General features: G+C 37.9%; 1 protein-coding gene across 1 annotated transcript; it reads right to left on the bottom strand.

Annotated features, from left to right (window-relative positions):
- Positions 1 to 2,110: 2,110 nt before the first annotated feature.
- Positions 2,111 to 3,650, bottom strand: LOC122024649 (NAC domain-containing protein 79-like). The gene is made up of 3 exons (XM_042583308.1): positions 3,387 to 3,650; positions 3,048 to 3,304; positions 2,111 to 2,941 (listed from the first exon to the last, which is right to left on the bottom strand). Exons 1-3 carry the CDS (start codon positions 3,538 to 3,540, stop codon positions 2,429 to 2,431), a joined length of 924 nt encoding a protein of 307 aa, XP_042439242.1. The 5' UTR covers positions 3,541 to 3,650; the 3' UTR covers positions 2,111 to 2,428.
- Positions 3,651 to 22,841: the final 19,191 nt, after the last annotated feature.

Raw genomic sequence — 22,841 nt, 5'->3', positions numbered from 1 at the left:
AGACCAATCAATCACAGAGAAAAAAAATCATATCATCGCTTTTAATGAAACTCATTATAACTCAAGGGTAGATTGGGGAAAGGGTAAAAATTGAATAGGTATGCTATGATCTTATTTAGTGATTATTAATTGTACATAATTATTTTTTATGATATTTTTAACATATTTGTTATTTATAGGATGATATAGTGAAACTGCATAATAAGTATGTTCAAACACAAGAACATATAGGAAATGACATTAATCCAATCTAAATTGCGGATGCAGTTTGTGATCAAGTCCGCGATACTCATTCTATTGAATTGTTTCATCATATTCTTTTGAATATTTCTTCATCTTGCTTGTATTTGGCTGTTTCATCTTGATCATTTGAGATACTCAGATAAGTTTAATTTTATCCATATACTCAAGATATCATCATATCATATGCTTTATTATCTTCAAAATTTGTATTATTTTGATGAGTTAGGTATTGAAATACTAGGTCAATTACACGTTTGTTTTACTTTTGTACTTTATTATTTAAGTTCTATATTAACAGACACCCTCATATGAAGTATTTAGTATAATCTGCATCATCATGAAATGTAAAAGCCTCGAATTCATCTTTTTTGCATTCATGAGTATATGCACAAGTGTCATTTACTTGTGAAGGACTTTTAGTAATATTCATATACTTGCACATCTCGTTATGATTATTTTTTATTCTTGAATTGAATTTGCATAATTTGGTATTTTATTGTCAAGCTATATCAGGTCCTTGGTACTCGTTCCAGATATATTAGAGGATTTGAAAGTTGGCCAAAGCTAATTATGTCCACTTTTTCATATGTCACCTCATCCAAATCAACGACTAAAAGACATAGAAGAAGAGTTAGTAAACATCCAAATTCAGTTAGTAAGCGTTCAAGATTAGTTAGCATTAATGAGATCAAGATAAGGTATTTTTGAATATATTCTTAACTAATTAACACTTGAAACATTACAATCCTTGATCTATGATTCCTCTTGAACTCCACCTCTTCATCCTCCTCCTCAACCTTTATTTCCTTGTATTACTAGTTGTTATAGTTGTAAACTTGATGATGTTTTATGAATGTTGTGAAATATGAGTATAAATTTGTGAATGCTATGAGTTGTAAAATTTTTGAATGTTGTGACTTTATTGTGAGTTATAAATTTGTATATAGGATATTAATACAAATAAATAAAATTATTTTTTAAAAAAAATAATAGTGTTAGCGATGAATTCAGATGAATTCGTCGCTAATAATAGGATTAGAGATGAATTAATGGGAATTCATTGCGAATCCCTTAATGAGACTTGGGTTATTGAAATGTATCGTGGCGCTACTGGATTTTTTTAAAAAAAATGGTTAGCGACAAATTATGTGTAATTCGTCGCTAACGAGAATGGATTTTAGCAGCGAATATATGCCAATTCGTCACTAAGGGGATGAATTTAGCAGCAAAAATGTGCCCATTCATCACTAATCTGGGTGAATATTAGAAGCGATTATGATCATCTTGACAACGTTTTATGTTATGTCGTTAATCTTAATGAAGAAATCTTAGCTTTTGTCGTTAAATATGATCTACGATAGGCCAATAGAGACAATGTTAGCGGCGAATATTTATCGTCGTTAAATTCTTTTAGCGACTAAAATTGTTTTATTAGTGATGAAATAACTCACTGCTAAATCAGTAATTCCTGCAGCGTGGTCTGATGAATTGCATGCACCGAATATATTTTATCTTGCTATGTTTTATTATATCTATGTAAATTACTGAAATATGAATTAAATATAATAACATACAAAATATTTGCTGTTCCAAACTGTGTGTTTTTTTTTAATGAATTTACTAAATATCTAAACTTATCATCAGATTCAATATATATTTCCGCACACGGGCAAGTGCTAACTATATTTTGTTCTTGGTTCTTTGCAAACTCATCGTATCTTTGTCATTGACCTCGTAAGCTCCAATGGCATTGAACAATAAGCCATTTGAATTTCCTTTTCATCGTCCCCCTTGCAATTCCTAATTATTATTATTCTTTTTAACCTGCACTTGCATCGTTGCATGATTTGCTCATTTTCCCCTTTCATTAATGGAAAATTACAGTTGTGTAATTATGTATGAAGTCACATAACATAGCATACAACTAAATTGCAGCAATTACACAGCCAGAGTACTAGACTAGACTAGAGCGGATTACATGAAGTATTGGCCTTGAACATCATTTAGTGCTACTAATACACATCATATTTATATGTATTTGTGCTTTTTGTACACAATTGCTTTATATATATCTGCGACCTGCCCAAGTAACAGGGTTCATGGTCATGACCTTCGTCATCGATCCACCCACACGTTCATGGTAAATAGAAACAACAAAACTAACCCAAATGTAATGTGCTTCTGATCAGTAGTCCCTCCAAGCTGGTTCCTGATTGAATAGCTGCGCTTGTTGTTGTTCTGCACAGCCCACCCCTTTAGAAGAAGAAGCAGCTCCTTGCGCCATAAAATGACTCACACTTGCTGCATTGATCGGATGCTCTGGGCCGGAGAGCGCCAAGGCCTTCAGCATTGCCGGATTTGGAGCCGCGAAGCCTGCTCCAAACAAAGCAGCTGCCGCAGCCCACGGAACAGAGCCCTGCCCGTTCATCATCCAGTTCGTCTGCATGTTCACGTCGTCCAGCTTGACGTTGCTGCCGCTGTCGCCGTACATGCCTTCGTTAATCTGCATCGCCATGGAGCTGGGATTAGAATTGTGCACCAGATTGTTGAACGCCGAGACGTCGATCTCGCCGAGTTCGCTCAGAGACGCGGTGTTGCAAGGCGATTCGAGCAAGGCAGGCATGGCGAGGGAATCCGGGTGATCATGATTCTTCGCCGTGGAGCTCTTCTTGAACACCCTGCACACCACCCATTCCTCCTGTGCATCCAACACGCAGTTAATTCTTAAATTAATTAACCAATTAACTAACAAAATTAAAGGTTTGAAGGGTTAATTAGGGAATGATTTTGTGAACAGATTAAACCTTAGTGGGGCAGTTGGTGTGGAGCCTGTACTCGTGCATGACCCAACAAGTCTTCTCGCCCTTAGGAGCCCTGCCCTTGTAGAACACCAGGGTCTTCTTCAACCCCACTAACACCCCGCAGTGGAAGATCTCCTTATCTTTGCCCGTCGTCTTCCAGTAGCCCGACTCGGTTGCCCGGTTCGTCCGCAGCCCGGTCGGGTACTTCCGGTCCTTCATACTGAAGAAATACCACTCCTTCTCCCCCATGCTCGCCTTCCCTGAATTCAGACCGAACAATCAGTTCATCCATATAACTAAATTGTCATCGTCGGAGGATGGAGAAACAGAGGCTAAAAATACCCGGCAGGTCCCATGGCTCGCACTTGTTGAGGTCGACGTCGGCCATGGCTCTGGTGGAGAAACCCAGCTCCGTCACCTTCCGGGTGAGATAGTAAGTGATGAGCTCCTCATCGGTGGGGTGGAATCTAAACCCTGGAGGAAGGATCTCCTCCATGGATCTTTATCAAGCTGTGGAGATCAGGCACTATAGCATGCAGATCCGAGGCAATTCTAATGTTGCCTAACTCAATTTAGCAGCAAGCCAAAGCTAGCAGTAAGGAGAACAGGGATTTATATATATATTAAATCACGGAGAGCTTCTAGATCAATTAAAAATCCAAAAAAAAAAAAAATCAAACGAGGGCATTTGAATGAGTGGAAGAATATAAATTTCTGCAGTGAATGATTTGAGAATATCGTATGATTGCAAGGAGGAGGATGTAATTTGATTGCTAAATTTGAAGAGAGAGTCACACTCGTGCGGATCTCCTTATCCACTTTCCAACCAACCCCAACCGTTTCTACCAACCGGCGATCCAGCCGCGCGCTTCTCCGACAAGATCCGATAAAATCTACTTGCACGCGGTAGATTTCTCATGCACGTGAGGTTCATAATCGTATAATTTTACTTATTTCTGCATTTTCATTCTTTTCTTTTTGTCTATTTTTATAGGAATCACAACATCAGATCATGTTTCGATATTTACAGTCGTTCTGTTTCTGCATATATCTGCTAGAACGTGAATTAACTTAATTGTTTTGGTAAAATTATAAGCTGAAGTTTCTAACAGTTTAGTTTGTCTCATAGTGTTTATGTTTTAATTGTCCTTGGACTAGGTCATCTCTTCCGCAAACAAAATCTAAAATTCTATTAAAGCATCAATATCATTTAGATCAGCATGAGTTGACTTTAGTGCTTGCTCCACTAAGTCCACGCACCAGGACACGGGACTAACCCTGTGTACTACAGCTAATTAATCCTTATTTTTATCTTTGCTAATCAATTACTCCTAATGATAGACTACGAGAACTACGACCCTGTCCAAAGAGGCTCACCAAACAACAGAGACTCCTCTCTCGCTTACTGGGCCTCTCTTTCTGTCTCTCCATGATGCCTGTTAGCTTCTCTCCTACTCGTTCATTATATCTCAATATATATATATATAAATATTCAGTAAAATAAAACAACGTGGTTCTAGAGATTTTGGCAGTTTGTGCTAGATCTTGGTCTCTCCGTATGTGGAGTGAGGGGTGAGGAGAGAGGAGAGTCGTTCCTAACGAGTACTTTTTTTCGGTTTAGTGAATTAAGGGGATGGCGTCTCACAATCATTCTCCGTGGTATTGGTGTTCCACTTCCGTTACGTTTCACTACCAGACTGGATTGAGAAATTAAGGTGGAGCCTGGAAGTAAAGTTTTCTAGATCGCCTTCATTCCTTGATCAGTGGGAAAAGTGTGCCTCTGTTTTCGCTCAAACAAAAAGGCTTGTTTCTAGATCTCTTTTTTAGTAGATAGAAAACATATTTGTTCGCGGCGGCAAGGAATTACACCCATCACCGGTAGAAATGACGCTGGAACAATGGGGTGTAATCCCGTCTGAAAGTTGAGTCAGACAGACCGTCGGGGGAGGTGGATGAAATGTTAACCTAGTCGTGACGTCCCAGAGGAGGGTATGCTGAGATAATAGCTTCCGTGTTGACCAAATCTTCGGAAGTCCTCTGATCAAAGCTACCTGCAGCCAACGACCGGGTCCCCCCGGTCCCTAGTATCCTGAGGCTCGAGGCTGATCCAACGAACATATAAGTAACAGATTAAGCCATAAAATAATGAAAATGCATATGAAATATGAACGGAGAACGTACCCTGGCCCAGGGGGCACCCTCGGATGGGACGCGACTCGAGTTGTCGCGACCTGGAAGAATAGACGATGCCCAATGGGGATGGAGAGCTGGATCTGACGGTGAGAAGCAGAACATAGCACGACACTAGAAGACGACATGCAGACCGGGATAAGATACTAGCACGCAGGCCGGGATAAGACTTCGGCACGTAGACCGGGAGATACTAGCGACACACAAGTCGGGACACAAGATCAACACATAGACCGGGACACTAGGTCGGCACGCAGGCCAGGACACAAGATCGGCACGCAGGTCGGGCTACACTATTGACACATAGATCAGGATAGGACATCGACGCGCAGGCCGGGATAAGACACCGGCACGCAGACTGGGATAATAACAGGAGCGGAATACGGTCAAATCAGTGGCGCCCAACAATAACCAAGCCACAAAGGCTGAAACACCACAACACACGAAGCTGGAACGAGATAACGGCACGAAGGCCGGCACACAACGAGACGGAATCGGAGCCGAGACGAAATCGACGTAAGGACAGCCGACACGTGGATTGTTGGCGCGCGGGGGCTGTTGGTCAGAGAGGCTACAACGAGTGGAGGCGTGACGAGTCGAAGGAGGCGCCGGCAAGCAAGGCCGCGGTGCCCGATGACTGTCGGCTAGCGGGGCTGCTGCGTAAGGATGGGGAAAGAGGGGAGGGTTCTGTTCCGACGACGATAGGCCTCCATGGCGGCGTGCACGAGAGCGAGAAGAGGGGTGGCTCGGCTCCGGCGAGAGGGTGAAAGGAAATGGAGAGGCGGCGAGTCAGTGGTGGCGTCGCGAGGAGGAGAAGGAGACGAGGAAGAGGAGGCGCGGCGGCTAGCTGTCGCGAAGGCAGCATTCCTTTTGTGGCGACGACAACGTGTCCAACGGGAGAGGAGAGGAAGAAGAAAGCAGTGGCTGGCCTTGCGCGGAGAAGAGGGAGAGGAAGAAAGGTGGCGGTCGGCGGTGAGGAGTAGAGGCAAAGGCCGGCAGTCGGCGTCGGCGCTGGTGAGGATCGTGAGAGGGAGGATGTTTTCTGGTGGCGGCGGCGCAAATCCACGAAAAAGCATCCCAAAACCAAAACACCCCCCTCTCATGCATGCTATAGTCTCCTCTTCTTAAAGCCCTACCTATGCTTTTACCAAATTACTCCTCACTTTTCCACTAATCTCTCCTCTGCCCTAAACTGTATCTACATCACAAGCCTACCCCTTAAGTCTAGTCGAAGGAGGCGCAAGTTCGACTGACTAGACCAAGCCCAAACAGAACCGGTACCGAATGTTGAATCAGATCACTGAACTCGTCTTGTTACATCGAACGAATAGCTGCGGCGATGCCGAGCAAGTGACTCACTAGATTCGAGCGAGCGATGAGAAATCGCGACCAGGCAAATAGAAAGAGTGATAAACAAGCCAAGTTGTGAGCGCGACTGAACAAATACCGACTAACCGATGATAAATTGTGACCGGGCGATAGAGAGAATAATGGACGAGCGAAGCTGTGAGCGCGAACGAGAAAAATACTGACCGATCGTCAATAAATCGCGACCGGGCAATGGAGAGAATAATGGACGAGCGAAGCCGTGAGCGCGACCGAGAGAATGCCGACCGAGCGATAATGAATCGTGACCGGGCGAATAGAAAGAGTGATAAACAAGTCAAGTTGTGAGCGTGACTGAAAAAATACCGACTGAGCGATAATGAATCGCGACCTGGCAACAAAAACAATGATGGACGAGCAAAGCCATGATCGCGACCGAGAAAAAATACTGACCGAGCGCCCATAAATCGCGACAGGGCCATAGAGAGAAGGATGGTCGCGCAAAGTCGTGAGCGTGACCGAGCGAGCGCTGACCGAACGACCGTAAATCATGACCAGGCAATAAAGAGAATGATGGGCGCACAAAATCATGAGCGCGACCGAGCGAGTGGCGACCGAGAGACAGTAAATCGTGACCTGGCAACAAAAAGAATGATGGACGAGCAAAGCCATGATCGCGACCGGGCGAGGGTCGACCGAGCGACAGCGGTGAGCGAAACGCGAACGATAAGTGCCGAGTAGAGTGGCGAGTGAAGCGATGAGTGCCGACCGAACAACAACGGTGAGCGAAAATGCGAACTGAGAATGCCGGGCCGGGCGGCAAGTGGATCAAGTGTGATGAGTGTCAGGCAGAGCTATAAGTGAGCGGTGAGTGGCGACCAAGTAATAGCGGTGAGCAAAAACATGAACTGAGAGTGCCGAGCAGAGCGGTCAAGTGAATCAAGCATAATGAGTGCCGGGCAAAACGGCGAGTGAGGAGTGAGTGTCGACCGAGCAACAACTATATATTGTATTGTCCTTAGGACAAATATCAATGAACAATAGATTTTATTGCTTATATTATTTCTTACTTTCTCTCTATTCTTCTTCTTACATGGTATCAGAGCCATTTCTTTTTATCTTCCCTCAACTTCTTGAGGCGAAGATCCAATAAACAGTGAATCCTTTTTATTATTTTTTCTCTCAAGCCTCTTCTTCTTTCATACGTATTTTAATTTTCTTGTTCTTCTTTGTTTTCTTCTACTGCCAACTTCTTTATTTCTCTTTCCTCTTCCTTAATATTCCTTAATCTCTATGTTTCTCTTCCACAAAAAAAAAGCTTCCTTAACAATTCTATCTCTATGGTTTTTCTCCACGACCGTCAACCACAAGGTAGAAGCTCTTTCTTGTAACGTCGTCCAATAGTTGCTGCCGGACAAGTTATTTTTACTTTAGATGTCAAATACTTGACGGCATCAAAGAGGCCAAAAGTAAAGTTCAGACCAATGTCAAATTTATCACATCGTTGATCATACTAGAAATATATGCTCTAAAAGACTTGATTGATCTCGGGTAAAATGTAAAATTTGTCTCGGAAATGGACATTTTGATATTCAATATCCTAGTCCATTTAACTCAAATTTCATTGGTGGTCCTACAGCCTCGAGACAACCATTTATTTCACAAGTATATCATAAAATCCTCTCATATGTGCCTACTTGTGGTAAAACCCCAGAGTTTTTATCTACTAATTGGTATATTGATACTGAGCAACTCATCATGTCACATTAGATTATAATATCTTTACAGACGTAATATCATATTATGGCTCAAATACGGTTCAAGTAGGCGATAGTCCAGGTTTACAAATTGCTAATCTTGGAAACGCATATATTCATTTATCTAATCAAACTTTTCACATGCACAATGTCTTTCATGTTCCATCTATCACTAAAAATTTACTTTCTACACATCAGTTTTATCTTAATAATAATGTCATTTTTGAGTTTCATCATAATTATTATCTTATAAAGGATAGAGGAACAAATGCTATTGTATATTATGGGAGAATCAAAAATGGCCTCTCGACTTGACATACTCGACTTGGGCATCCTTCCCTTCGTATTGTTCAGTCAATCATCAATAGGTATGGTTTACCTACTTACATTATCTCCTCTCCACCTCATTCATGCAGGGCTGCATGGAATCTAAAGGTCATAAACTACTTTTCTCTTCATCTGATCATGTTTCTAATTTTCCACTTGAAGTAATTCATTCTGATATTTGGGGTCCTGCGCCTATTTTGTCTAATCAAGGTTTCCAATATTATGTTACCTCATTAATCATTTTAGTAAATATACTTTGAGAAGGAAATCTAATTTATTTGATATATTCTATAATTTTCAAATTCAAGTTGAACGATATTTTAATCGTAAAATACTCTCTTTTTATTATGATTAGAGAGGCGAATATCAAGCTCTCCATCGTCATCTTGTCTCTTGTGGAATTGTTTATCGAGTTTCTTGTCCTTACACTCCAAAATAAAATGGCTCTGCCGAGAGAAAACATAGACATATAGTTGAAACTGCCTTACCTCTTCTTCATCATGCATCGGTTCCGAATAAATTTTGGGATGAAGTTATTAGCACTACAATATATCTCATAAATCGACTTCCTACTCCGTTGCTCAATCATAAGTGTCCTTTTGAAAAACTTTATAATCAAACTCCTGATTACACTTTACTTCGAATTTTTGGTTGTGCATTTTATCCATGGTTACGCCCCTATTCTAAACACAAACTTGACTCTCGTTTACTACAATGTGTTTTTTTTTTGTTATAGCAATTTGTACTATGGTTATCGTTGCTTGCATATACTAACAGGACGAATTTATATTTCACGACATGTTATTTTTGATGAGTCTCTATTCCCTTTTTCGGTAGCTTCTTTGATCTCTCCTTCAGATACAAGTGGCACCTTCTTGATGCCACCTAATATTGTCAAAAGTGATGGCATCCTAGGTCCTGCTCTAGAACTCTCCAATAACTCCCCTATACCATCAGAATCACCTCAGGTTGTTGCTCCAATCTTGGAAGCCTCACCGGTCGAAGATAATATGCTCTCTAGTTCTGAATCCTCGGATAATGCAAGTCCGTCATCTACATCACCATGTCAGTCTACTTCCTCGTTGCCATCAACAAGTGATTCAGATAATAATGCTCCTCGTTGCATGCTTCCCATTAGTGACATTTACGAGCATTGCCCACCAAATGCAACTCGATATCCACTTCCATGAGCTCTAGTGGTCTCTTCAAAGTCTATTAAACCAACTTATTTTACACAAGCAAGCAATGATCCAAATTGGCGTAGTGCAATGGTTACAGAATTTGATACACTTTTTTCGAAATGGAACATGGAGTATAGTTCTGCACACTTCCTCAATGAATGTTGTGGGCTCTAAATGGGTATTCCGTCTTAAGCATTAAGCTGATGGTTCTCTTGAATGTCACAAAGCTCGACTTGTAGCTAAAGGATTTAGTCAACAACCAGGTATTAACTTTAATGACACTTTTTGCCCAGTCATCAAAATTATATCTGTCAGACTATTATTATCAATAGCTGTTGTTGGTGCAATCGACCTCTAGGGTTTCGATGTTTGATAATATACCTAAGTCTAGTCAATTTGACCAAGGGTTAATTCAAACAGGACTTGGTGTTTGGAAGAGAGAAGTCTACTCAGGACTAGATGACTAGCAAAGGTAAGTCCTATCCAAAGGATAGACAGGAGAGAAGTCCTGGTGAGTGAAGTTAGGCCCTATTGAGTGAAGCTAGGTAGTGGAAGTTCTGGTGAGTGAAGTCGGGCCCTAGTTAGTGAAGCTAGGTGGTGAAAGTTCTGGTGAGTGAAGTCAGGCCTTAGTGAGTGAAGCTAGGTGGTGGAAGTCCTAGTGAGTGAAGTCAGACCCTATTGAGTGAAGCTAGGTGGTGGAAGTCCTAGTGAGTGAAGTCGGGCCCTAGCGAGTGAAGCTAGGTGGAGGAAGTCCTGGTGAGTAAAGTCAGGCTCTACCGAGTGAAGCCAGGTGGAGGAAGTCCTGGTGAGTGAAGTCAGACAATGAAAGTCCTAGTGAGTAAAGTTAGACAACCCTAGGGGGAGATAACCCTAGGTTATACTTGAATTCTATTTTACCTTACTATTTTATCTATTGTTCTAACTCAGTATTGCAGGGAAGTCCAGCTAGATCAACGGGCCGACCAGATAGCTGGCACGAAGTCCAGATAGGTAGACAGGCTGACTGGATGTCTGGCAGGTAAGTTAAGGTAAGTCACTCTACTAGAAAACTAGGCTTTTGAGACACAACAAAATGTGTCTTAAATTATAAATTTAGTGTCTCAAAATATTTTTGAGACGGTGATGAGACAGTAATGTAGTCGTCCCTAATACAAGCGTCTCAAAAAAATATTGAGACAGTTGTACTGTCTCAAATACTATTTAACACGGTGATGAGACAGTTATTTAATTGTCTCAAAAGTATTTAAGACAGTTATTGTTTTGTCTCAAATGTTGTGTCTTATCCTATGAAAAAAACTAAAGACACTAAATTGAGATGGTAATGTGCTATCTCAAATAGAAGTGAAGACAGTAAATTACTGTCCCTAATATTTTAACTTGTTAAATGCAACAATTATGATAAAAATTAATAATCTTTAAAGAACATTTATTATACAAATTAATCTAGATTAAATCTAATAAATTGTCATTTCAAAACAAAAGGAAAAATTCTCTTTTTATAAATTAAAAATGATATCCACAATATAAAATTCTATAATCATTATTTGAAGTACATCCAACATTCATCCAAAAAAAAACAATTGTTCCCATGAAAGTTACATAAAAGAAAGTCTAAAGAATAACTCCTTGTGATCTAGAGATAACTTCTATAATCCTTCTTCACCAGAATCCTGAACATAAAAAAAAACTCTTATAAGAGGTAAAGATGATTTATAATATATACTGTTAAAAAAAATCAATAAATAGAACATTTCAATAAGAAATCTCTTCATCTAACACATAATCCTTTTTCTTGCAACTATATATATATATACAACATAAACAACCCCAAGTTAAACAAACCTCTTCATCTCGTAATAAGAAATGATGATTTATGTGTTTGTCAATATCTTTGTGTCTTTCAAGTTGTTGCACATGTAAAATAAATTTATCTACAGCTTAAAAATATGTACACTACTACATCACCAAAATTGTTAATAAAACTAAAAAAACTTCTTATGAAAACAACTACCAATGTACCTGTTGGTTATACAATCCTTGTTCATGTGAAATAATATTATCTGCAACCTAAATAAAAAATAATGTACGTATCACAAAACTATCAAAATTCATTATAAAAGTCAGTTATTTAAATAAAGTAAAGATACCTTTTGATTTCTAAATTCACCGGATTCCATACCAAGATGAGTCAATGGGGATTCATGATTCTCTAACTTTGATTGAAGTGCATCTATTTGAGATTTCATTTGGTTTAGAATAGGAGTCACTACTTTCATACACTCTGCTACAACTTTCTCCGTAGCCATTTTTATTAACTCATTTGAATGTTCATTGGATAACAAAGGGTGAGTACGCATATCAGAAGGACTATGACCTAAACCCATAGTGCGAACATAACCATGACTTTGATTTCCCATGAAACTATTGAAAATCTTCTGTCTCAACTCAGGTGTTTGATCCTCAATAGGTACCGCTGATAACTTTTCTTGCATTTGACCCTAGATGTTTATTAACATCAATAAATATAGATCCTTCACAAGTAAACAAAATGATAATGTCTAATATAATATAAGAATTGTAAATGAATGTGTTTACTATTAAATTTGCAGCCTCGGCATCAGCTAGAACTGCATTTTTAGAACGAGCCTCAATGTATGTTGTTAAGGGATCAGTTGACTTTCCATCAGCTGCCAACTATATAAAAATGACAAATCTTTATAATTTTGTTACTAGAAAAATATAGTATATTATAATTATACATACTTTTATTTTAAAGTTAGGCATCGAAGTCCTTCCGGTCCTATTTACATTGTAGTTCTTCTTGTCGACGACTTGAAAACATAAGGTATAGCTAATAGCTTCATAGTATTTCTTGTAATCAACTCTTCACGATATCAACGCTTATAAATTGTGCCAACTGTCCTACATTTTTCTGATACAACTGATATAAAAGCTAAACAGATACAATTGTAAAATAGTTACAAGTAGAAAAGAGGATAGAAACAGATTAAAAAAGCACACATAAGAAAACATCCGATGTTATTACTTATTATCAGACCAGTTAACTAAATTGACATCAAACAATCTATCTCGAATTAGCAACAATTTGAAAAAAAATAAAATTGTAAGTTGTATTGAAATAATTTGAATGACTTGATTAAATAAAAATAATAGCAGTTGGCAAACGAAAGTTATTACAAAGATTTTTTATTTCAAAACTTGTCTTCATCATAAAAATAATACAACCGCAAGATCAGTCTCCAACTCATTCTTCGATTCCATATCTCCTATTCTATGTGGGATACACTGTTAATAAAGGTGAGTATCCTACTAGGCTGTTATTTTTTATGGGACCAGGGCTTGGGTAAGCTCCGCCCATGTCTACTGCCAACTCTTGTCGTGCGATGCTTTGGCCGCCCTGTGATCTTGGAAAAGCAGGAGTCTCCCATGGCCATGTGCACAGCAAGAGTCGCGGCCAAAGCATTGTGCGGCATAGCGACAGGGCAGGAGCAGGGGTCGACGAGCGGCAGCAACCACGCGACGCCAGCAGATGCGGTAAGAGAGGCAACCTCAATAGGTTGTATGGAGAGAAGAGAAAAACTAAAGAAGTACCTGAGATTTGCCGTGGAGATCGTCGTTGCCTCCATGCCCTCGTCGCCCTCTTTGCTTGTCGCATTTTGTTTTGTTGCACGAAAGAAACAAAACAAAACCTAACCCCTTTAACTATATTAATGCAGATAAATAACATAGATATATAATGTAAATTTAATATTTCTATCAAACCTTAAAATAAACTTAACACCTTTAATGTAAATTTAATAACTTAATGTAATTTAAAGTAGACAAAACAAATCTAACCTCTTTAATGTAAATTTAATGTTAAAATAAAAAACTTAAAACCTTTAACTATATCAACGTAGATATTTAATAAACTTGTTGATGTATTTTTCTATGTTAAAAAATTAAATTTGTTGATGTATTTTTTAATAAGCTTAAAATTTTTTATTAAGTTAAATTTGTTGATGTATTCTTCTATGTTATATATATATATATTCGATCCGTGTCGTGACCGTTCCATGAAAAGATATTGGAACTGGAACAGTAGAGTCTGTAACGATTATCGTGACCATTCCGACGAATCATACTCAAGATAATTTGAGACAAATATTTTTTTACCGTCTTATTTGAATGTCTTATATAATTATATTTTTAACCGTCTTTATTATGTGTCTTATTTAGTTGAATTTGAGACAAAATCTTAAATATTGTCTTAAAATTAATGTCTCCATGTAAACTTTTGAGACGTCTATTATTACTGTCTTAATTACTTAGTATTTGAGACGAATTTTGTGACTGTCCTAAAATATTTGTCTCAAAAGCCTAGTTTTCTAGTAGTCCAGATAGCTGGCACGAAGTCCAGACAGGTAGACGGGCTGACTGGATGTCTGGCAGGTAAGTTAAGGTAAGTCACTGGAGGGAGTGACTTGGTGAGGACGCGTTCCCCGTTCGAGGGAACAGTAGGCGTCGATCCAACTTAGAACCATTTCAGGAATCTAAGTTGAAATCGTGACTAGATTATGGTCTCGGTGAGATAAAATCTAATTACTACTCTGTTTGAATATAATTATGCTAACACTTTATTTTGCAAGGTAATATAAATTGTATTTTTCCTCGAACTAACATTTTCTTGTATGAAAATGATTTTCTGGAAAATGGTGGTCCGAGCGCCCGGAACTGCTTTGGGCGCTCGAAAGGCAAAACTTATCCTCGTCGCAACATAGAGCACGCTGATTGGCTGGGCCAATATCACAGTCCAGGCGCCCAGAAGGGATCCGGGCGCCCGGAGCACTCCTATAAAAGGAGCCTTCCTCCAAAACTAAATACACAACTTCTTTCAATGACTGCTCTGTTGCGCTCTGCTCCTGTGACACTGCGAAGCTTCTCCGACAACCTGCAGCTCAAGTTCTTTTCAATTATTGTCGGTATTTCTTTTAAGAATTCTTGTACTTATCTTTGTAATCCTTTTTGCGAACTACTAGTGAATTGCCCAACCAAAGCACTCGACGAGTGCGTGCCTTGGAGTAGGAGTCGACGAAGGCTTCAAACCAAGTAAAATTGATTTGTATTAGCATTGTGTCTTTCGTATTTCCACTGCGTACTCGACTTGAATTTGTTACGAATTTTTCGATCGCTATTCACCCCCCCCCCCTCCTCTAGCGAATTCTACAATCCAACCGTTGTTAGTTTTAATTGGCCTATAAGATAATTAGATATTTCAAATGCGTTTTTCATGGTCATCTTGAGGAAACTATATTTATATAGTAACCACCTGGGTTCATTCATCCACAATTTCTATCTCATGTTTGCCAACTTAAGAAATCCTTATATGATCTTCGACAAGCTCCTCGTCCATGGTTTCATCGACTATCTAATTGGTTACAAACTCAAAAATTTTCTGGATCAAAGACTGACTTATCTCTATGTGACAAATATAATGATTGATCTGTGATATTTTTTCTTATTTATGTGGGTGACATTCTGATAACTGACAATGATCATAAGGGTATCATAACTTTATTAAATCTTCTCAATCAATAATTTCTTACTCGAGATTTGGGTATTGCTCATTTTTTTCTTAATATTGAGCTTATTCTACATGAGGATGACTATCTTCTCTCTCAAAGCAAATACATTACTGGACTTCTTCAAAGAGCCAAAATGTATGGAGCACGTTCGGTCTCTACATCAATTGCTATAAATAACTCTCCAACTTCATCCTCTCCTGCTCTGTCTAATCCACAGATTTATCGAAGTATTGTTGGAGCCTTATAATATGTCACTATCACACGCCCTGATATTACTTTTGCGGTAAATCATGCTTGTCAATTCATGCATGCTACAACTGAACAAAATTGGGATAATGTAAAAAGAATACTTTGCTATCTTAAAGGTACTATTCTACATGATTTTCTTTTATATTATCAATCGTCTCGAGATTTACATGTATATAGTGATGCGGATTGGGTAAGTTCTCCTGAAGATGGACGCTCTACTAGTGGATATGCAATATTTCTTGGACGAAATCTTATCTCATGAAATTCAAAAAAGCAACCTACAATATCTTGTTCAAACACTGAGGCAGAATATAAATCTATAATAAATACAATGCCAGAAATTATTTGGCTTCAATCACTTGTCTCTGAACTTCATCTTCCATCAAATATTGCAACAAAAATTTGGTGCGACAATATTGGAGCAACATATTGTTGGTACCTTGAGGTTGTTTTGATGTGATCAAACAAGTTAAGTTAGGTCTTGTTGTGTTTAACCCTGTGTCTAAGTGTGTAGGAGCTTAGGAGCACAGGAAGTCGAGCAAAAGACACAGCTAGCGAGAATGATGGCATGGGAGAGAGTCGATAGGCTCGATGTGCCCAAGGGACGAGATGCTGTGGAAGAGTATGCGGCGAACGAGAAGGAGGCACGAGGAATTTCCGAGAGACGAGAAGCCAGAGCGAAAGCTTGCTCGAGGAGAAGACCAGAAGTTGGGTTAGGGTGAGCCCTATTCCAGATGGCCGAAATCATCCAAGAGAGCAGAGCCGGAGCGGAAGACCCGGACCGAGGTGAGTAGCACCGGAGCAGAGGGCCTAGCCCGAAAAAAGTCAACATTGTTTACTTTTAGGATCTGGGCGTCTGGACCGGTTCGAGCGCCCGGACCAGTCCGAGCAGCCAGAATGTGATATTATCCAGATCGTGTTTGACAGCGATCCGTTGCGAAAGGGATAAAATTTTATTTCCTTCGAGGCACCTGGAACCCTTCTAGGCACCCTGACCAAGGCTATAAATACAACCTTGGTCCAGAAGCTAAACTAACAAAGTAAAGTGTAAGTCATCAAGACGACGAAAACGAAGCAAACTCGTCCGAAATGAGCATCGAGAGCGTCAATGAAGGGGAAGCGACATCGGAAGAAAGAAGCACTTCAGGGGGAGCTACGGATAAGGGAATTGACCAGGTATGTCAGGTACGTTCTCTTCCACCTAATCAGATGTTCAAATTTGTTAAATTGCTATCAAAAACCTGTTGCATGCTAGAAAAAGAAAACAATGAATTGAAATTGATTTTAGATAAATTTTGGCCAGTAGAAGATTGTGATAAACTAAAATTATAAAATGATAATTGAAAGTACAAGTAGAAGACTTGACAAATCGTTCATGCTTAAATGTTAAAACCCAAAATTATAATAGACTAAGCCGACATCTTATATTTCATAGGAGTCAAATTAGAAAACTATCTAGAAAATATGCCCTTAAGAAATTTTTAATTAATCCAGTTGGAAGGAACCTGTATTGGGTTCCCAAATCTTGTATAAATTGAACTTTAATTAGGCTTAGGGCTTTCAGTGAGAAAATTAAATGTTTGATTTCCTTAAGAGGCTTTGTCTAGAAAGTGGTTATTGATCTAATAACTAAGAAGGTCTAGTGTCTCATCACATTCTAGAAGCCAATTAATGAAATAAAATGTTTAATGGACTAACTGACAAAAACATTTAAATATGATTAAATAATGCTTTAAATAGTTGTCAAAGTTACTCAAACAGTTTTTTTTTTTGCAATTTTTTTTAATTTAGAATTTTTTTTATAACTTAAAGTCTTTTAAAATTATTTGTCTATCAAAGTTTTTTTTTGGAAGCATCTGCTTTATTTTACCAAAATTATTTCTCCAAAATTATTCAAATATATATTTTTTAATTTATTTAACTTAAGAAATTGTTTATACAAAACTTAAAGTTTCTAAAAATATTGACATTGTAAATTTTTTTAAAGTGATATCAGAATTATTTTCAAAGTTTTTCAAAAACTTGAGAAGTTTTTAAAAAATATTGGAAAATCAAAGTCTCTCTTAGAACTAAAAACTTTCTTATTTTTTGACAAGTTATCCTTAGGTTTTTTTGGTACCCCATTTTTTATGTGATAAAAGGGGGAGAAGGGAAGATTAAGTCTAGGGGAGGTAGTTTAAAACTTTTTTTAAAAGTTTTGTTTTGTACTTGAATTGCAAATTCTTTGCCTTTACTTTATATTGGTTAACCCTAACTTAACTTGGGTTACTCACATAAAAAAAGGGGGAGATTTTTGGTACACCAAGGTTATTTTGATGTGAAGAAGTTAAGTTAGGTCCTGTTGTGTTTAATCATGTGTCTAATTGTGCAGGAACTTAGGAGCACATGATATCGAGCAAAAGACGTAGCTAGCAAGAAGGACGACACGGGGAGAGAGCCGACGGGCTCGATGTGTCTAAGGGACGAGGTGCTACGAAAGAGTACGTGGGTGGACGAGAAGGAGGCGCGCGACATTTCCGATGGATGAGAAGCCAGGAGCTGAAGCTTGCTCGAGAATGTCAGAAGTTGGGTTCGGGTGAGTCCTATTCCGGATGGCCGAGATCACCCAAGCAAGAGGAATCGGAGCGGAAGACTCGGACCAAGGCGAGCGAAACCGAAGTGGAAGGCCCGGACTGAAAAAGTCAACTTGGTTGACTTTCCTGGTCTGGCGCAGGGACTCCGAGGGCCCGGAACCCTTCCGGGCGCCTGGAATCATATTTTATCCGGATCGCGTTTAACTGCGATCCGTTGTGAAGGAGATAAAATTTTAACCTCCTTCAGGCGCCTGGAACCCTTCGAGGCGTCCCGAGCAGGGGTATATAAGCAACCTTGCTTCTAAAGCTTTACAACAATGTGAAATACAAAGAAACAACACTTGTGTCCTTTAGTTTTTGTTTAGCTTCTTTTATGTGCGTTCATTGTTGTAAGAGGCTTCTTCGCCTGAAGGAAATTGTTAGTGCGATTCAACTCTTCCTTGGATTAACAACCTCCCCAGTTGTAACCAAGTAAATATGTGAGCCTCGTCTTTTTATCTCTTATTTTGTTTATGCAAGTGCCAATGGGTATAATAGCTAAATTGACTTCTGAACTAACAAAGTTAAGAAATTTATCCTTCTTTACACGCCAGTTGGTGTACTTGAGCCAGTTTTTCTTCATATGACCTTCCTTTTTACAAAAGAAACAAATGAATTCCTTATCTTGCTTCTTGTGCTCCTGATGACCATTGTCTTTAAAATCTGTAGTTTGTTTTTCTGTTCCTTTGTTATTGATCTTCTTTCGCTTCTTGCTCGTACTTTGAGAACCAGATGATAAGTGAGTACTCTCAGATGTCTCAATCTTTAGTCTCCACTCCTCTTACACGCATTGAGCAATGAGTTCATTCAATGTCCATTTTTCCTTTTGAGTATTATACAATATTTTAAAATGAGTGAACCGTGTAAACAGAAATATCAAGACAAAATGACTAATATATCCTCAGACATATCAAATTTTAGTGCTTTCAGACTTGTCGTCATATTGGACATCTCCATAATGTACTCGCTTATGTTTTCTTTATCATTGTACCACATGGTTACCAACTTCGTAAGAAATCTGGTAGTCTTCACCTTTTGATTTGAGGTGAATCAGTCTGTCAATTGATCCAAGAAACTCCTAGACGAATCTCCTCCCTCTGTTATTGAGCTCTTTATTGGTGTCGGTATGAAAAGTCTCATGATACTCAGACACATGCAATTTGATTTCTCCCACAGCTAAAATTCAACCCTCTGCTCTATAGTACTAGAACTGTCAAAGGTGCAGGGCGATCATTCCTTAATGCATAGTCTAATTCCATGAAGCCTAAGAACACGATTACGTATTCTTTCCATTCAGTAAAATTTGAACTAGTTAATATTGAGATGTTATTAATACTGGCAGTTACATATTGCACTAAAATTAAAGAGAAAAAATTATTTAAGTTCATGATTTAACTAAAGTCAAGAACATGTATAATATAAATTATGTAAATAAAATAAAATTTTAAATGTATATATATGAGCTCTTTATGAGACACTAAATACAACATTACATTTTAATTTATAGACTAAAATATAATTTGTTAGTGGTACTCTCAGATATAATTCAAATTTTATTTGGCCACATAATGTGTCTTTGGATCAACCTATTGTGCGCATAATATGAATTTTATATGAGTTATATTTCCGTTCATAGCTCACAACAACCTTAATCAACCACATGATCTCCTTTGAGTTGATATATTTTGTACATGATCTGAATACAGTAATAATTTTTTTCATAGTTGTAAGATATTTTGTGCATATATCTAACATAAAAGTAATCTTCCTTTGGGCCGATTACTTTTAGTATAGATATATATCTACCAACATAAAATGCACTAAACATATCTAAGGTATCTTTCTTTAGGCCGACACATTAGTTCAATTTAATAGCACGTTAGGTAGATAGACTCAAAAAAACTCTAGAAATTTAATTCGAATAGAAATTATTTAATCATTATTAATAATCTTAGATTATATATATATATATATATATATATATATATATATATATATATATATATATATATTTTGTTAAAAAAATTATATAAAAAATTATATACTCAAATGCATTAAGTTTTTTCCCTTCGACTGTTCACGTTGAAACAGTACGTACTCTTCCACATTTTTTCTATGACACACTGTTCATTGAAACATTTTGTTTTTATCTATCTAATGAGAAACAGTACCTGTTTCATGAAGTCATTAACTTAAAAAAAAAAATTAATCGAAAACGAGAAATAATTTTAATCGATTGAAAATAAGCATGGTCATAAGTTTAAGATGATTAATTAATTAATTATTAATTATTTTTATTTAAAATTTTAAATTTATCAATCGATGATTCGATTAAAGTAATCAATTGAATCATCATACTTTTATATAAAATTAAGTTAAACAATGATGATTTTTATTATTTCCATATTCTTCGTGGAAATATAAAAAATTTAAAAAATAAGTCTATCATAATTTTCTCTTACATGATTTTCGATAATCGAAAAATTGTATTATACTATAAAATTTTAATCTAGTATATAAACAATAATATGAATTTTCTTATAACTGAATGAATTATAAAAATAAAATAAGAATTTGAATCGAGAAAACACAAAATATGATCTAGTCTCATTCGTAAATTTGACATAATAATTAAATACGAAATACTGTAATTATAAAAAGCCTAAATACAACGGAATTACTATTGTTCTTCATGTAAAATCAAATCCTCTTCGTCAACGGAGAACGAGGAGACGTCTCAAAAGATGTCCTAAACCTCTGAGGATCAACTTTTTATATTGTGAACATTCATTATCAGTCCATAAATAATAATGGATGCGGATAATGAGTTCTACAAATATGAGATACATATCTAACAACTTGAAAATCCAACAACTTTAAGTTAAATCACTTAGTTCGTATTAATATATACAAATTACAATTAAACCCAGTTAATTGAGATAAATCCAACAATTCTTTGTTCCCGAAAAGAACTATTCCGATCAGCAACGTCTCAGGGAAACCTCGGTCAAGAAATCCCCGTTCCACTCCTCACTTTCCATCATACTCTGTCATGAACAAGGTGCATATTACATTGTATGTTGTCTGCTTTTCAATTTTAGACCACACTAGTTATTTAATTGCTTTATGATGTTAACAGATGCCGATCTCTGTGAAGATGCTAGTAACAGAATCAAATTCAAGGATGATGATGAGTAGGTCTTCATTGAGGACCAACGACAACGGAAAGGCAAAGTGCTTGAGCTGGAAGAAGATAGTAAGATACAATGATGGTGGTTCTAAGTCATGTGCGACAGTGCGAGCTCAACCAAAGTGGAGTAGAGGAACTCTTCAGTCTCCAGGGATTCCATCTGACACGGAATGCCTATACTCTTCATCATCGCGCATCTTATTGGCGATTTAGTCGTGTGAAATACCAGGGTTTTAACTATGCTTTATATTTTCAGAATCATTTAGGAACATAATTGATGTTGTTTGAAAGTTAGAGATGACGTCCTGGGTAGATGACAGCGACATTGATTGGCCGAAGACTTTTAGATTGAATTAAAGATTATGAGTTGGTGCACAAATCCTCTTTGCACACACTTTAACGAGCAAACAGAAGGGGTCCTTGGCGAAGATCCTCCGACGTTCAAATCAGTGTATTTTCTGAGTAGGAAGTAGAACAATAAATGAGTAGCAAGACGGGCACATAGTAAAATGCATTGTGTATCTTGCCATCGGAGAAGACCCCTTTTATATATCACTTCTATAACTTCCTCAATTATGAGATGATAGATAGGACAAAGAATGTCAAGTATCAGAAGTTGTCGAATAAGGAAATATATATAACTTGGGAGGTGTGTAATCATCGTCCGAGGAATCTTCTCTTACCCGTGTGCGCCTTGTAAATGGCGTCATTGATGAGGCGGTTGAAAAAATATACTATCATATAATATGTCAATTGATGGAAATGTAGAGTCACCTTCGAGGAAGGTTTCATTGAATGCTCATGTAACAACAGAAGAATATTCTATGATAAATGATTGTTACTCTCTAATAAATTGTTGCGGTTCTCTGATAATGTTGTCTCCTAGAGATGCCCCGATCAGACATTTAGCCGACCGACTGTATATTGTAAGGGCAACTCGATATATGAATGAGATACTGAGTTATGCGAGGATGCTCTACCTTTAGGGCTGCTCGAATATATGTTGTGTGATGCTGAAGGTCTAATTATAAAGTAATATAAAACCAAGTCCCTAGGTTCGAGTGATTAATTCTACGATGTGCCGGCCTTATGCATTGATCGAGCCCCAAAAGGCCTGACCAATTCTTTCAACCAGTCATCCTTGTATTTGGAGGGCCTATCCTTAGAAGTGATATTTTGAGCTCTGGGAATCCAGTCGAGCTTCTTTTGAGAGTTGCCTTGCATGCTGTGGGGCTAAGGATACTGAGCTATATAACTCTAGTCACCTTTTTAATTGGCTGATGGTACATAAAAGGGTGGGAGAATGAAAAGCAAAACTCATATGTTTGACTAATTGTATATGAAGTTGTACTCTGGTTGAAAAAGTTGGATTATTGAGAT

This window comes from Zingiber officinale, chromosome 9B (assembly GCF_018446385.1).
Source record: "Zingiber officinale cultivar Zhangliang chromosome 9B, Zo_v1.1, whole genome shotgun sequence".
NCBI classification, from domain to species: domain Eukaryota; kingdom Viridiplantae; phylum Streptophyta; class Magnoliopsida; order Zingiberales; family Zingiberaceae; genus Zingiber; species Zingiber officinale.
The sequence above is the reverse complement of the archived record's forward strand: the minus strand, read 5'-3'. Positions and strand labels throughout refer to the sequence as shown.